This window comes from Gymnoscopelus braueri (genome assembly GCF_963280865.1).
Source record: "Gymnoscopelus braueri genome assembly, chromosome: 18".
Lineage (NCBI taxonomy): Eukaryota > Metazoa > Chordata > Actinopteri > Myctophiformes > Myctophidae > Gymnoscopelus > Gymnoscopelus braueri.
Window position 1 is genome coordinate 26,854,990 of NC_137618.1, and position 16,044 is coordinate 26,871,033.

The window sequence follows — 16,044 nt, forward strand, 5'->3', positions numbered from 1 at the left end:
TATACACCACAAGGTTTTGTGTCATGAGTCAGTCGAGTGTCAGTTAACAGGAGAGAGCGACTCAGCAACCACCGAAAATAGAGAATCTACAAGCTCACAACGCGTTGTGGCCCGACACGTTGTGAGCTTGTAGATATTTTTTTGGGCACACAATACCGGCGTGCAGTAAATAAATTGGGCTTAAGACCCTCATTAAAAACCACGCTGTCATCTGAACATAACACACCACAGAGGTAGAAAGAGAAAAGTCAGATGAGATGAGAGAGACTGATGTTGGTAGACAGAAATGTAAAAATATCTTGCTGTTCTAAGTAGTACCTGTACAAGGACACAGCAATGAGTTATTTTCCTGTGGCTATCAGTCCTGAAGGACGACAAAATAATAAAACTAAAAAAGACTATCCGTAAAAAACTATTGTTGCTCACAACAGAGCATACTGCATATTATATATATCCGTCTGCTAAATTATTCTCCCCCTATATTCTGTTTTGGTTTTACCATTACTGTTCGTGTGAACTCCAATGAATAACTATACAAGGAATAGCCGGTGACGTATACGGGCTTCTGTATAGACTTATCCTGTGCTATACAGTCATTCCAACTGACAGCTGCTTGGCCCACTTACACGTATGAAACAGCACACATTTTTCACAAGTTTTATAACTTACAGTAGGTATATATAGACGTGGGACTGGCTGATGCAACACGCTGAGAGCGTTGTGCTTTTAGTAAAAAAAGAAATTCCTCCAAAATGTTTATCCCACGATTTTGTAACCCATTTTTTCACCCAGTGCCAATTGCCTATGTAATACTGGGCACTACTCTCCCTCTGCCAGCCTAGGGAGAGCCCAGAACTGAGCTCATGCCTCCTTCAATGCATGAGGAGCTAGCAAACCGCTTCTTATCACCTGACAGGGGGGAGTTTCCCCGGTTGGATGTAGCGCGTGGAAGGAACACGTTATTCCAACCAGTTCCTTTCCCCTCCATCAGGCGCCCCGGCTGACCAGGGGGAGGCAGGTTTACTGCATGTTTTTTGTGGGGGTACCTACCCTGGGGGACACGGGGAGAACATGCAAACTCCACACGGAAAAGCCCTTTCGCCAATCAAGACAATTAAGACCAAATTATGGAGTGTGTTATGGGCCTTATCTGATTATCCTAAAAGTCAAGTTGGCCGTGAAGTAAGAATGACACAAAAAACTGTAGATTTGGCTCATTTAAAATATCTGCAGATGAGATGAGATGAGATCAGTGAAATGTACAGTCCCGCTCTCAGGCCAGAGGGAGCACTTGTTCGGTGCTAAGTGCGCTTGAGCCGCGCAAGTCTGGAGTTGTCGGATCCAATATGCATGCTGTAGTGGGGTCAATCCCACAGAACCCTATGCCCCTATCATGAAGATTGTTTCATACAATGCCCGTGGCCTCCGTGTAGGACACAGTGTGGCTGACAAAGCTACTGTAGACACTTGGTTGTTGACTCTTTCTTGGAAGAGTGCGACATAATGCAGGAGACCTGGCTCTCTAAGCAAGACCTGGATAAACTGAACTCAATACATGTAAACTTTCATGGTGCTGGGGAGTCCACCACTGATCTCGGCTCAAAAATAACTTGGGGTAGAATACCAGGTGGTGTGGCAATATTGGTGTGGAGATTTTGTCTCCTATTTTATTCAACGTTTACATGGATGATCTATCTAGTGAATTAAATAAGTGCAATACGGGCTGTCTAGTCCCTACAGTGGAGGGTTACAGCAGCTATTGAAATTGTGCTCAAATGATCATGACATCCTATAATACATTAGAGATAAGTCCCGTCTTCCGTCATCATTCACTCCCGTCTCATTGTTTCGCACTAAACACAACAACAACATATCACATGTCACTAACAACACAAGCCACAACACAAGCCACAACACAAGCCACAACATGCGCGACTAATTTACGGGTGGCGTAGGCTACTTTTCATTGCTCACCACACATTTGCCTCCTCGGAGCATAATTAATTGCGACCAGCACAAACTGACAACATTACGGGTACACCATTTTGTTCCCTTAGCGTGAGCACCGACCACCGCCGAGCGAAACCGAAGCACCGCGAGCCAACACGACGCAGCCGCCATTGAAATCTTTCACTTTGGTCATGCCTCTATCACACCACACTCACGGTAATATGTCCGTCATTCACGTGCCATGTACATCCCAAAGACAACATTATCAACAACGATAGAGTCTACACGGAGAATCAACGTTGCCAGGTTGCGCGTGAGAAATAAGCAATCCGGTCTGTGAATTTTCCTCCATTTGCCTCCTCCTCGCTCAAAGTCGCTTACAAGTCGCTTACAATTAATGGACATGGCAACATTGTCTACGCTCTCTCTCTCAATACAATCTGATGGTCACTCGACCATGCTCCCTCCAGAGAGAGAGAGAGAGAGAGAGAGAGACCGCTGTTGCAATGAACGTGTACATTATACTAATGTATAATAGGGCTACAATATCTACTTTGTAGATTTTGATGATTATTTCAAAACACATATTAACCACTTCAGCCCTATATACTTTTCAGCCATTTGAAAATAGCAGATCTACAAGCTCACAATGCGTCGCAATATATTACTGTCGAGTTGCCTGCGCCTCTCTCTCTCTCTCAATACAAACAGATGGTCACTCGACCTACATGCTCTCTGCTTCTGCAGTACATTGAGGCCTCACTACATGACTCCCCCCCCTTCATTACACTACATTTAGGGCCCGATAGAGCACATTTCAGTACATTTAGGTTAGACTTTTTGGATATACAGCAGGGGTTCTCTCTTCGCCTCTGCAAACCCTGTTTGGGGGGGGCAACGTCATAATAATACCAACACCGCTAATCTATTGGCTCGCCACCATTTGCCACGATGTAACACAATACTTATTGCAATACAATGTTATATATCATAACATCATATACTATAATCATGTATTATTATGTATATTACTAGAGGTTACGGCCGCGTTTATATATCTTCTACATAATATATATTATATATTATTATATATATCAATTACATATTAAAATAATTATTGCAATAAAATGTTATATATCATAATATTCTACCTTATAACATCTATCTATCTTATAATGTCATATGCTGTATTATAGTACATAATAACACATACTTACAGTCACATATAAATTATATCTACAATACAAACATACATACTATTATGACATATGAATACATACATATTTATATCTATTTTTACGTATCTATAATATACACCTGAGCCATAAATGAGCCAGTATTCACAACGCCTCTTTGAAAGGAACGGAGCCCCACGATCCGCCTCCCTTAAAAGAGCCATAAATGCCATCTCTACTGCCCACTCTGTGCTGCAGCGACACAGACACAGAGAGAGGGACACGGAGGGACCAACAAACACAAAGCCCCGCGCAGCGGATGGGGTCGAGGGGCGCGTAGTACCCCGAGACTCTAGTAATTTACAATGCAAAAAAGAGCGGTGTCATGATAGTGAGAAGCCATGAGGACAAGAAATTGGCCTTCCCAGCCTTTCATTTATGTGACAGTCGTCTTTCTGTATGCTAGGAAATCAAGTACCTTGGCCACATTTTCACTGATAATCTCCATGATGACAGAGATATCTCTAGACAGTGCCGTAAACTTTATGCCCAGGCTAATATGCTGCTTCACAGGTTCAGTATGTGTTCATGCAGGTCCTGTCAAGTGTGCACTTTTTAAAGCATTTTGCACTGTATGTATACAGCTTTCTTGTTGTGCACATACAAGAAAGGTAGCATTGCGGAGGCTTAAAGTGGCCTACAATGATACCCTGAAGATTCTACTTAAAGTCCCTAGATGGCATAGTGCCAGTCACTTGTTTGTAACGTGTGGAATCCACACATGTGAGGCTCTCTTAAGGCACTCTATATGGATTCATGTCTCGCCTGGATGAGTCCGGAACAGTATTATTGAGGATATAGTCAATCCTGGGAAGCGCTGTCTCCGGTACTTGTGTTATGTGTGATGTCAATGATTTGTATGTACTCTATGGACCCCCTGTGTGTCTGGTATAAAGTTTGAATTGAATTGAATTGAAATATAAAACTAGAAAAAGTACATTCAAAGTGGGACCCTGGATTTTTTGACATGATGGACCGAAAGAGGATTATATCAACTTCAACATAATAAGCACCACACTTTGTCTTGGACAAAATTTGCAGGCGCTCAGCTCAAGTAGGATATTATTTTCGGTCTGTCTCTAGCCAAATAAAGTATTCCTATGAGTAGGATTTAAATGTTGTGCAAACAAAGCTAATAGACATTCAAAATACAATGGTATCCCTGCTGGTGGCGCTGCTTTGAATTGTCTGCCTGAACCAGCTCCACAGGCTTCGCATCATATCATTTGGGATCATGTTGGAAATCATCTATCGGGAGTTGAACAAATTGCTGCACAGTAGGCATAACAACAAAGAAAAACATACGCAATACAAATGAACACACAATACAATTAAACATGAGTACAAATACCAATCAGGGTTAAAAGCCAAGGAATAAAAATGAGTATTAAGATGGGTTTTAAAAACAGGTAGTGTGGGTTCCACAATTTGGGAGCTTCAACTGAGAGCTTTTGCTTTGCTTTGCTTTTGCTTAAGCTTTACTTTAATTTTACTGCACACACACACACACACACACACACACACACACACACACACACACACACACACACACACACACACACACACACACACACACACACACACACCCCACAGAGGTACAGCCACGGACGCAAGCATGAACAATCCACGATGCTGTATAAAGGCAAATTGAGAGAAGAGAAAAGGAGAGGGGGAGACAGAGAGAAAGGATGAAGGGAAGGCGATCCAGACATGAATAAGGATCAAGGTTTCATATGAAATGAAAGAAGAAAAATGCAAAGGTTTTCAAAGACCATCTAGTTGCTGCATTCGGATTGCCTTCAGAAGTAATGTGCCCCTAGGCCTCGTCCCCTGATTGCCATGGTCTAGCATCAGCCATCACGGTTGTTTCCCATAGGATGGAGGGAGGAGGAAATAGAAAGCAAAATGACAGAGTGCCATATGTTCTCAGCCTACAGGGATTCTTCCCAGAGCGAGTCTCTGTGTCCTATTTATTTACACAATTTTATACTATGTTTTACCTGTCATCTTTGTGCTCCCTCCAGAGAATCAGTGAGAGAGAGACAGTGTAGTGATAACAACAACAGGAGAACAAGAGAGTGATAGGACAAAAGAGAAAGATTTAGAGACAGAGAGACCTTTAGAGAGACAGAGACAGAGAGAGAGAGAGAGAGAGTGAGAGAGAGACAGAGAGAGAGAGAGAGAGAGAGAGAGAGAGAGAGAGAGAGAGAGAGAGAGAGAGAGAGAGAGAGAGAGAGAGCGCACACAGTGTGATAGGAAAAAGGCAAGAATCATGGGGAGAGGGAGTAATTTACTAATCAGATTATTTGTTTTGTTTTTTTGTCTGTTACGTTCCACGTAGTTTTGTCTGGGATTCTGTATTCCTGCCCTTGTCTATCTCTCCTTCCCTCTGTCACTCACTACAGGTCTCATCAGCTGTCAATCAACCTGTTACCTGGCCCCACCCTCATCCAATCACCACCATCTGCTGTCTATAAAATGCTGGGTCCCACCTTAGCTTATTCACTCTCAACCATTTCCTGTTTGTAGCCCTGTCTGTGTAGCCTTGTTTGTAGCCCTCCATTTATGTTCCCAAAGCAAATTTTGTAACTTCGTGTCTGTTCTCCTACCTCTAATCTTTGTATATGCTGCTGCCTTGGGACAGGAAAGACAGAGGCCTCTATACATAGACACCACGTAGGCAGAACCTTTGTTAAGCACACTAGGTAAGGGGTGGTTGCCACTTACAGTATGTATTTTTTAACATTGTTTGGTTAGAGTAGTTAGGTAGGCAGGCTTTTGTTTTCGCTATACCACTGAGTTAGTTAGTTAGTCTGTCGTTTCCCTAGCTGCTTTGTTTGTTATTTTGGCAACACCCGAGTCCCCTGGTTGTGGCTTAGCCTACTTTCTTTTGGTTAACCTTATGCCCTGTGCATACAAGCTTTTGAGGAAATGTAAATATTGTAAATACTTTCTGCTTAAAGAGTAAAAGCACGTTGCACCTTTTTGCTCAGAAACTTGTGTGGTCTCCGTTATTTGTACCTCCTGTGCTCAACAACCCGTTAAACATCATTATGTTACAAGCCCAACCCTAGACCCTAAAGGATTTCGTAACAACGTCCCAATGGTTAATTTCATGCTGTCTGTCACTGAACCGAAAGTAAAACGCACACACACACACTATACCTCCATTAGGCCATGAAATATTTAACAAAGGGGCTCATTGGGACCCCAGAGTAGATGAATCAATTAGAGGGCATGAACACTAGGTAATAATCACTTTTAGAACGTTCCAACCATCTAAATGGCTGACAGCATTAATTGAATACAGCCCTGGCATATAATGTTCCATTCAATATTCATGCTATTATTAATATGCATATTTTATACACACACATTACACAATGGATGCATGTGTGTGTGTGTTAATGTGTGTTAATACAGTTGTTTTACTGTTACTATACCTTTAAATTACTTTTTGCTTCCAATACATTGCTGTCTAATTGACAGTACACTGATCATGAGTGTTTGTTTGTCTAAATGTGTGCTGGTTAATGCTGGCTTGTCCCTACCCAGTGAAATCCTTAATTTAAGAGTAGACCTAGGGGGTCCGTTTGGTTCCATTTGTACACTCAATTGTGCACACCGTGTATGATCCTCACACTTGAATGACATGTTTCTGATTCTAGTTCATTGTAGAAAAGAATAACACCTCTCTCTTCCTCTCTCTCTCTTCTCCACAGACAGCAACTTTGTCCTGGGGAACGCCCAGGTCCAGTCTCTCTACCCCATCGTTTACTGCTCCGACGGCTTCTGTGAGCTCACCGGCTACGCCCGGGCCGAGCTCATGCAGAAGAGCTGCGCGTGTCACTTCCTGTACGGACCGGAGACCAGCGATCGTCTCACGGCCCAGATCCAAGGAGCTCTGGATGACCGCGGAGAGTTCAAGACCGAGCTGGTCTTCTACAAGAAGGAAGGTAGGAGACAGGTTTGGAGTTCATTTAGATCAGTATTACATCTTTAACAGTTCTCATCGTGAGATAGAATCAAATATCAACTTTTGTGTGTGTGTGTGTGTGTGTGTGTGTGTGTGTGTGTGTGTGTGTGTGTGTGCGTGCGCGTGTGTGCATGTGCATGCGTGTGAGAAACTGAGCTGGTTTTCTACAACAGTGGTTCTCAAACCTTTTCATGTCCAGGACCCCCAAATCAATATCTATTTGGCCGCGGACCCCCATCTGAAAAGATTTTGTTTCAGGGACCCCATACAACATTTACGTTTTTTTTGTGTTTTTTTTTATAGCTGCTCTACAAGCTCACTTGTAGATAGGCTATTTTAAAGCAGCCAATATACTGTATATATATATGTATACAGTATATACTAAAAAAAGTGGCTAAACTGATTGTGATGCTATATTAACAAATTTAGCTGGGGAACCCCCTCAAGGACCCCTGGGGGTCCCCGGACCCCACTTTGAGAACCACTGTTCTACAAGACAAGAACCAAACGGGAAGTTTCCGGCCTGAAAAATTACGCTGAAGTGGATGTGCTTTTTATTGGCTCCATACGCATATATTTGCATGTTTTACTATCCGCCGAGGGCGTCAAGAATAGAATAAACACATTTATACTTTCCTGAGTGAGGGCAGGATAGTTCCTCCTGCTACAGCCTCAAGACATGTTTAAACAACAGTTCACTCATAGAGTACAGACTCATAATATATTCATAGCAGCGGGATTTAATACCATTCGACACACTTCATTGAGTGGGACATGGTGTCCATGTAACAGTGGGCTTTTCGAGCCATTCAGAGAAACGCATACATACACCATACATAGGACATAGAATCTGCGTCTATATTAAGCTATATTAAATAATATATATACAGTACTATATTGTCACTGTGTCACTGGGTGTAAATCTTATATGTGCAACACACAACTGTAACTTTTCAGGAAAATGAAAAAAGAACCTGCGTTTCAATGTCTCCAATTAGTCAACCCACAGACATAACATAATATTTTATCCCCAAGTACACTGTACAGTGTGTATGCATGTGTGTGTGCTCTGAATCCGGTTAAGTTGTGGATTAATTTACTGTGCAGAAAATAAATAAATCACTAAATAATACTAATTTGGTTGTGGCTCATTAAAATAATGTTTATGGATTAGTAAAATGTAACAGGAAAGCAACCGTCTTAATCCTCTCTTTTGATTGTCTGCCTTTCAGCATAATGTATTTTTGGGGCGGCCATAGCTGAATGATTAGAGAGCCAAATGGGAAACCAAATGTCCCAGGTTCGATTCCAGGCTTCAGCAATGTGTCGAAGTGTCCCTAACTGCTCCCAGAGGCGCTGCCCCCTTAGCACCCACTGCTCCTGTTACTAGAATGGGTTAAATGCAGATACCTCATTTCACTGTGTATGCAACCACACAGTGACAAACACTATAAAGGACTATATATTTTATTCATTTGTACATTTTTGGTGCTGAGAAAAATGGTAGGTTAATAGTTCAAGTTTGGCTCAGCTCAGCTGTATCTTACATCGGCACCTTCTATCCCTCAGTATTAATATGTTCCGGTCAGACGGGGACAAATCAAAATTCAATATGCAGCCCAATGTCTACATATTGAAACAATCGCCTCTACTGGTAGAAATGCATTATTTAAGGTGCACAATCCCCACTAGCAGAATATGGGGGTCATTGTTGTTGGAAAACAATGTTCACTGTAACAAATTCAGCTCATGCAGATATAGCCACCTAGCCAGAGATTATTGGGTGTGTAATGGGAGAGGAGAACAGTTGGTTTCAGGCTGATGACATGCATTTATGGAAGCAGGCGCTGTCCCCACCACAAGCAACCTGATGACCGGAGTTTCATTTACAGTCTAGCCAGAGGAGAGTGTTAAACGCTACAATGTTATGGTTACGTTACATTTGGGTCATTTAGTCGACACTATTGTATGGAGTAATGTAAATTGAGGGTGCAGGAAATAGGGGTGCAGTGGCTCAATGTCTTTTTAAGGGACAGATAGGGGCGGATAGGATGCATTGTTAGGCAAACCTGCTGGCCTTTTTGCCCTGCTGTTGTTTATGTTACCTGTTAGCTATTCATTCATTGACACTCATCCATATGTGATTACAAGTTTATTTTATTACATTGGTTGCTGGTGAATCCATGCCCATTGACCTTTAGTTTTTTCTTCCAAAATGACATTCATCATTTTAACCACTTAAGTCCTACAGAAAGTTCAAACATTTTAAAGATTTACCAAACTTTGCAAAGGTTTTCACCTGATATGCCCAATAGGGATGTCACCTCAGGGTTATAGTTATTAAAAAAGTTATTGTTCCCATGCAAGGAAAGTACATTATGGGCTTCTAAGTTATTAGCGACATGAAGACCTTTGCTTACAAAATGCTTTATTGATAGACAAGCATAATAGTTGACAGAATCTTGAATTAAATATTTTGTAGCTAAAAGGGACAGATATCTTCTAATAAACCCCCATAGGGAGCATACCAATGTTACGATGCAAGAATCTGTTCAGCCATCGTATGATCTAATTCATACTCAATACATGAACATTAGAATAATAAATAAGCAGTCACTGAGGCATGTTAATGCTGGTTATCAAACGCAAGTTCCCATGGCTATCAGATGGAATCACATCTATGATCTAGGTAACAGTGCCTTTGTCTGAAATGTTTTGATTGAAAGTTGAGGCACAATACTGGAAGAGTATCAAAGAGAAGCCAGGCTCCCTTCAGTGGGGGAACAGGTAGGCTATCTGCTACGTGTATGTGTTCAATTATGGAGGAAGTCTGCAGCGTCTCTTCCAGGCTGAAAGAGCACAAGCAGTTAAATCAAGCTAGTGAGTCATGACTGACAGCCGGTACATGCACCCTTGAATGTCAGAGACTACGTGATGATTACTCACGAGAAGGGGAAAAGGAACACAATGCTGCCTCTACTGGTTATCTCAGTTTGATTGATTGTTTCTAACCAGCATTTCAGTAACCTCGCGTCACCAGGCTTTCCACCACAGAGGAAAGCCTGGTATTCGTTCCAAACTGACCCGTGTGATCTGATTTAGAAAAAAGGGGGAAAGAACGTGTACTGGTGGTGGGTTATTGGTGTTGGCCGGTTGGCGCATTGTTTTCGTTCCCCTTTTGCCATTTGATCCATCAAACCATCTATTCAAACATCCATACTCAGAATCAGAATCAGAATCCGTTTTATTGTCACATCACAGGTTTACAAGGTAAAAAAGTGGGTGAAATTCTTTTTTGTACATCGTTCCCATCGCAACGTTAGTTTCCATAGAAAGAAGAGGGGGGGGGGGGGGAGAAGAGGGTGGGGGGCAAGTGGGAAGGAGATCAAAACAAGAGAGCAACAGAAGGCCAGACAAGTTATCTACATATTTACAAATTACCTGAGATAATAAAAACAAAAAAAAACTAAACTAAGGTGCCTGAGCATAGCAGCAATGTATTGTATACTGTGCATGTTATACTTATACTGTGCATGATAGACAATGGACGTTAAGGTGCTTAGAGGAAAAGGAGCACAATAAAAAAAAGACCAAAAAAAGTCAGTGCGTTATACAAGGGATTAAGGTGCAAAAGGTCTGTACATACTGTACATAGATGTCATTCAATCATTATTCCACCAATTTCAGAAATGTATGGTTAATTTGAAGTGCATGTATGTTGTGTTGTGTTGTGTTGTGTTGTGTTGTGTTGGGTTCCAGTTAGTAAACAGTGAAGTCCTGAGTGTGACTCAGAGTTAGCTCTCAGTTTTAAATTGCGATTTTACTGTGTCTCACAGCTTGCTTCATCATAATTTTCTCTGGCACAGTGAATACATCAGGGTTTACCTACCATCAACATAACATAGATATAATAAATATAATAAAAATATTTTTTATAGTTTAATTATAATTTTTTTTAAAACATACAGACACATACACACACACATAAAAAATAGAAAGAAATAATAAATTACAATACATTTTCCACGAATGTCAAAAAAGGTTGCCAGGCTGTATAAAACTTTGATATGGACCCTTGAAATGATTTCTGCCCGAGCCCGTGGTGATCCGACGGGTTGGGCCGGGCTCGGGCCGGGCCGGCCGAATGTGTCACATATGTAGCAGCGCAGCCTAATAGTCTAAGACGCCAGGACCCAGGAGCAACTGAAGAGTTTACAGTCAGTGTGCAGCGAGCAAAGCAGACAAGACAGTCTGCTGCTGCTGTTCATAAAAATGTTGGGCTCTTGGGGCGGGCCGGGACCAGTTCGTCATATATTTCTCGGGCTTCGGGCCGGGCTCGGGACAAACTTTTGTCGGGCTAGGCTGGGAAGAAGGGAATACCTTATCCTTTCCATAACCTCTTTGATCCAATGAGAGTAAGTTTGAGGAAAAGTATCAGTCGTCTGGCCAACAACGTACAGAAGGCTAAGAAATTACTATTAAATATTACTTAGTGACACATCCGGCGGTACAATATTGAATAGTGCAATGTAAGGAGAATGGTCCAGTCACAGTGGTTGCACAAGAGTTTTAGACAGTGTATGAATCATAGACTTCCGAGGCAAAATAAGTGTTAAAATAAGTGTCAAATTGCTTTATATTCTGAGTACATTGGTATAGAGCAGGGGTGTCAAACTCATTTTGGTGTCCGGGCAAGATTGGTCAAATGGTGACTTGAGGTGGGCAGGAACCAGTTGCGGACGCACATGCGCGCTCACACGCATTCAGTTATACAGCATTGTTTTTCAATCTGTTGTCTTGTCTTGTCTTATTATTATTATTATTATTATTATAAACCATTTTAAGTAGAATAATTCAATTTGAAGTTAAACAATACCTGGTAATGTGTGTGGGTGGTTAAATAATTACATTTATAGAACAGTGGTGTAAAGTAACTAATTACATTTACTCAAGTACTGTACCTAAAGATTTGAGTTTTACTTTACTAGAGTATTTCCAATTTCCAGAACTTTTACTTCTACTCCACTACATCTCAGTCACTGCTATAACTACAGTATATCACTTTAAAAAATGTTTTATGAAGATTAGCTACTTTAATTATTTACATTAAAATCAAACAATGCAATTTGTAATGAAGAAAATTCAAAATGGCGGAAAATCAATCCTGACGCAAATGGGCGTGGACTATATGGGGAGTTGCGTCATGACCCAAGGAATCTAGGGAAAAAATATTTTTATTGTACGACCTACGGTTCAAAAGTTAAAGGCCAAAACGTAAAGGGGGCTTTTATAGCGCCACCATGAGGCCGACTGGTGTACTTTTGTTTTTGGATAATTTCTGACTAAATTATGAACCTCCCCTCCAAGTCTTGTAACTCTAGCCCTTACAGTTTCTGAGAAAAAAATACTTGAAATCGAGTTTTTTCATTTTCCCATTAAAGTGGATGGGGAAATTTAATGCACTAATAAATTAATATCAATTAAACTATGTAACCAATCTCTTAGCAAAATACACGCGCACGATTCCCAGTGAAGCCGGTCATTTTGACATATGGCATGTGGGATAATGAGTGTCCTAGTCTCACACTCAATCAAACTCTGCAGCCGCACTGAGGCCCCCTGACATTACCTGTTTGCTTTCTAAACTCGATCTAGCCTTTGATTGCCTTTCAATAAAAACATATTTGATAGACATAGGTATCACCTACATGTTACTGATTATAGGGAATGTTATATTATTGTAATCCGTTGTTTATTTCCTGAGCAATTGAATTATGTTGCAGCTAAAACTCTTGGGGTTGCAACATGGCAACCCCGTTTGCCATGTTGCCATGGAGACCTATGGAGCTTTATGATTGGGTAGTGGAAAAGGCCTCACGTGATTGGCTCATACCCGGAAGTGCAGAGTGCCAAAAATAAAGTTTTGCAATCCGTAGAACAGATCTTCGAGCGAGCAAACTGTTGTTTTTTTCTGGTCACAATGTTCATTGTAAATATAATTCTACAGTTACAACATGTTTAACACATGTTACAAACACACAAAAAAAATATATATAGCAAAAAAAATTAAAATATTTAAACTTACTTTATTTACTTACGAATAAAAATCTTTTGCTTACAAATACAAAACTTTTTTTTACGAATACAAATCTTTTTTTACGAATACAAATCTTTTATTTACGAATACGAATATTTTTTTTACGAGTACAAATTATTTTTACGAATACAAATATTCTTTTTTACAAATACAAAATGTGTTTACAAATACAAAATCTTTTTACAAGTACAACATAATATTGGCACTAAATTGAGCCCATAAGAGAACTCAAACAGGACACAGAGAGCTATTAAAGAGCTGGAGAGACACAAAGACCAGCTGTTACTGAACAAACACTCTATAGCAATGATCACTATCACAATGTAGAGCTTTAACCTTTTAACAAAAAACGTTTTGTTTTAAACAATATCACTTACCCTATACCTTTTAAAGTCTATTTATTTATGGAATTATTTGGAGATGGAATAACCTTTTTGAGTTCAACTTTAACTTTTGGACACTCTTCATTTCCTTTTGTATCTTTTGTATTTTTTTGCTGCTCAAAGCCATCAGTGTGAAGAGGTACTCTCAATCAACCACCACAAAGACGAAAGGTCACTACAATCAGCAATACAGCAACCAAGCCGTATTTTCTTTTCCTGTCACAGCTGAATCATGCTTTGATTAACTACTCGACACAAACTGGCAATAAAATAAAGCTATAATTCAGGGGAAATCGAGCGAAAGTTGAGGGAAATTGAAGCAAACATTGGGCAAGTGGTGTAGCATCTAATGATCGTATTAGGGCTTGTCGTCTAGGTTGTTATTTTATATTGTTTTCCTTTGGTCTGTTGCCAGCATCAAGCTCCATTCAGCTCTGAATGACCAAAGTAAAAGCAGCCAGGCTTCCATTATGAAAAAGCTTTTATCCAATAAAGGCGCGCGCTCTCTCTCTCCAGATAATGACCGAAACCAATCAGAGTGCTCTGGCCCTTGAACGCATGGTTTTGTGCATGAAGCACACCAGAGCAATCACACCCATGTGTATACACAAGACTTATATGCACATGCACACGCATTCATACTGTGCACACAAGCATTGTCCAGTACACACACACACACACACACACACACACACACACACACACACACACACACACACACACACACAGCAAATATAGTAGTCTTGCGGTATCCAAGTGCCAGTTTCCATAGAAATAGACAAAAAGCCATTTTATATTTAGCAAGCATTTCTTTTTCTCATCAATTGTCTGCCTTTAATTTTTGATGCTGAGAAAAATGGTTTGGTAAATGGTAGTTTAAGTTCAGGGCTCAGGGAAATGAACACAGTCAGCAAAGGTGTCATCCTCTACCCATAGAGTTACTGGACATGACTTAGCCTTTCAAATCTGTGCCTGAGCCTAAGGCACACAGTGTACTGTATGAGGCTTACCAATAGTACCGATTGAGGCTGGTTTCCATTGCACTTGCGCAAAGTCAACCATAATGACATCTGGCTACCTGTGATTTAATGTTATTGGAACACGCTGGGACTAGAGTACCTGACATAGCTTTCACAATTTGACTGTGGTTAGGGACATGGCGCATATACACTGTAGCAGAAGGCAATAAGATGTATCAATCTCCATAGACCGACTGTGTGTGTGTGTGTGTGTGTGTGTGTGTGTGTGTGTGTGTGTGTGTGTGTGTGTGTGTGTGTGTGTGTGTGTGTGTGTGTGTGTGTGTGTGTGTGCGTGTGCGTTGTTTCTCTCATAATAAAAAAAGTTATTCGTTTTGCCCATCTGTGTCCATTCCAGGTACCCAGTTCTGGTGTCTGCTGGATATTGTGCCCATTAAGAATGAGAAGGGCGAGGTGGTTCTCTTCCTGGTGTCCCATAAGAACATCACTGACAGCAAGAAGAACCAGGACCCTGAACAAGGTCACACAGGTCAGTAACCTCTCAATACAACTGTCTTCAACATTAACCACAATAATAAAAAAAATTATTTAAAGCTGCTATCTGTAACGTTCATGTTATATTAATCATATTCATATATAATATTCATATATATATCAATATATATATTCATATATAATATGAATATCCATATATAATATATTCATATATAATATGAATATCATATCATATTGCGATGAGCTTCAGGTACTACTACTTGTTAGTACGGTAAGTGTCCTACCTGACACCAAGGTCTACATTTCTCAATGGAAGAGTAGGAGGACCACCTCCAACCACTGCAGACGTACTAGTTATATTGTATACTCTTCCATAAAGATTGGTTAAAATAATATTTTTATCATTAAAATATGTTCTGGATTGCAGATTTACTGGTCCATTTTGTTACATGTGTTAACACTGAGGATGTGTTACTGTCATTTACTCAAGACACATGACCTGTGCTTGCATCAATGAACATTAACATTCAGGTGTGGCCCCACCCAGGAGCAGAATAGTCACAAGGCTTTTCTCTCCTCTCCACATGGGCAGAAGACTGATGAATCTCTCCTGTAAAAGCTACATCCGGTAGTAGCTCTCAATACTGAAAAGAAGCTTATGTCACTGTACAGAATCTGTAAGGATGCCTTTGGATTTACTGTACATAGCGGGTGGCCAATCGTAAACACAGAAGGATACCTACTTGAAGAGTGTCATTATTCCACCATTTTCTTGTGCTTTCTTGGATCACAAGGGTGTCCCACCGCGCATACTGTACCTAGAGTACATGGACATTTGGACAAACAAAAGAAAGACGTGTGTGTGTGTGTGTGTGTGTGTGTGTGAACAGACAAACCAACATTCACTTGAATTAAGGAAGAAAGGAAGGAC

General features: G+C 40.7%; 1 protein-coding gene across 1 annotated transcript in view; it reads left to right on the forward strand.

The window, feature by feature from the left end:
- kcnh3 (potassium voltage-gated channel, subfamily H (eag-related), member 3) overlaps positions 1 to 16,044 on the forward strand; it is a gene marked incomplete at both ends in the record, with an annotated part of 138,998 nt that overhangs the window by 76,401 nt on the left and 46,553 nt on the right. The window contains 2 exons of the mRNA XM_080412176.1: positions 6,908 to 7,141; positions 15,016 to 15,147. Coding sequence (XP_080268302.1) covers positions 6,908 to 7,141; positions 15,016 to 15,147 — 366 coding nt within the window. The remainder of the gene's footprint in view (positions 1 to 6,907; positions 7,142 to 15,015; positions 15,148 to 16,044) is intronic.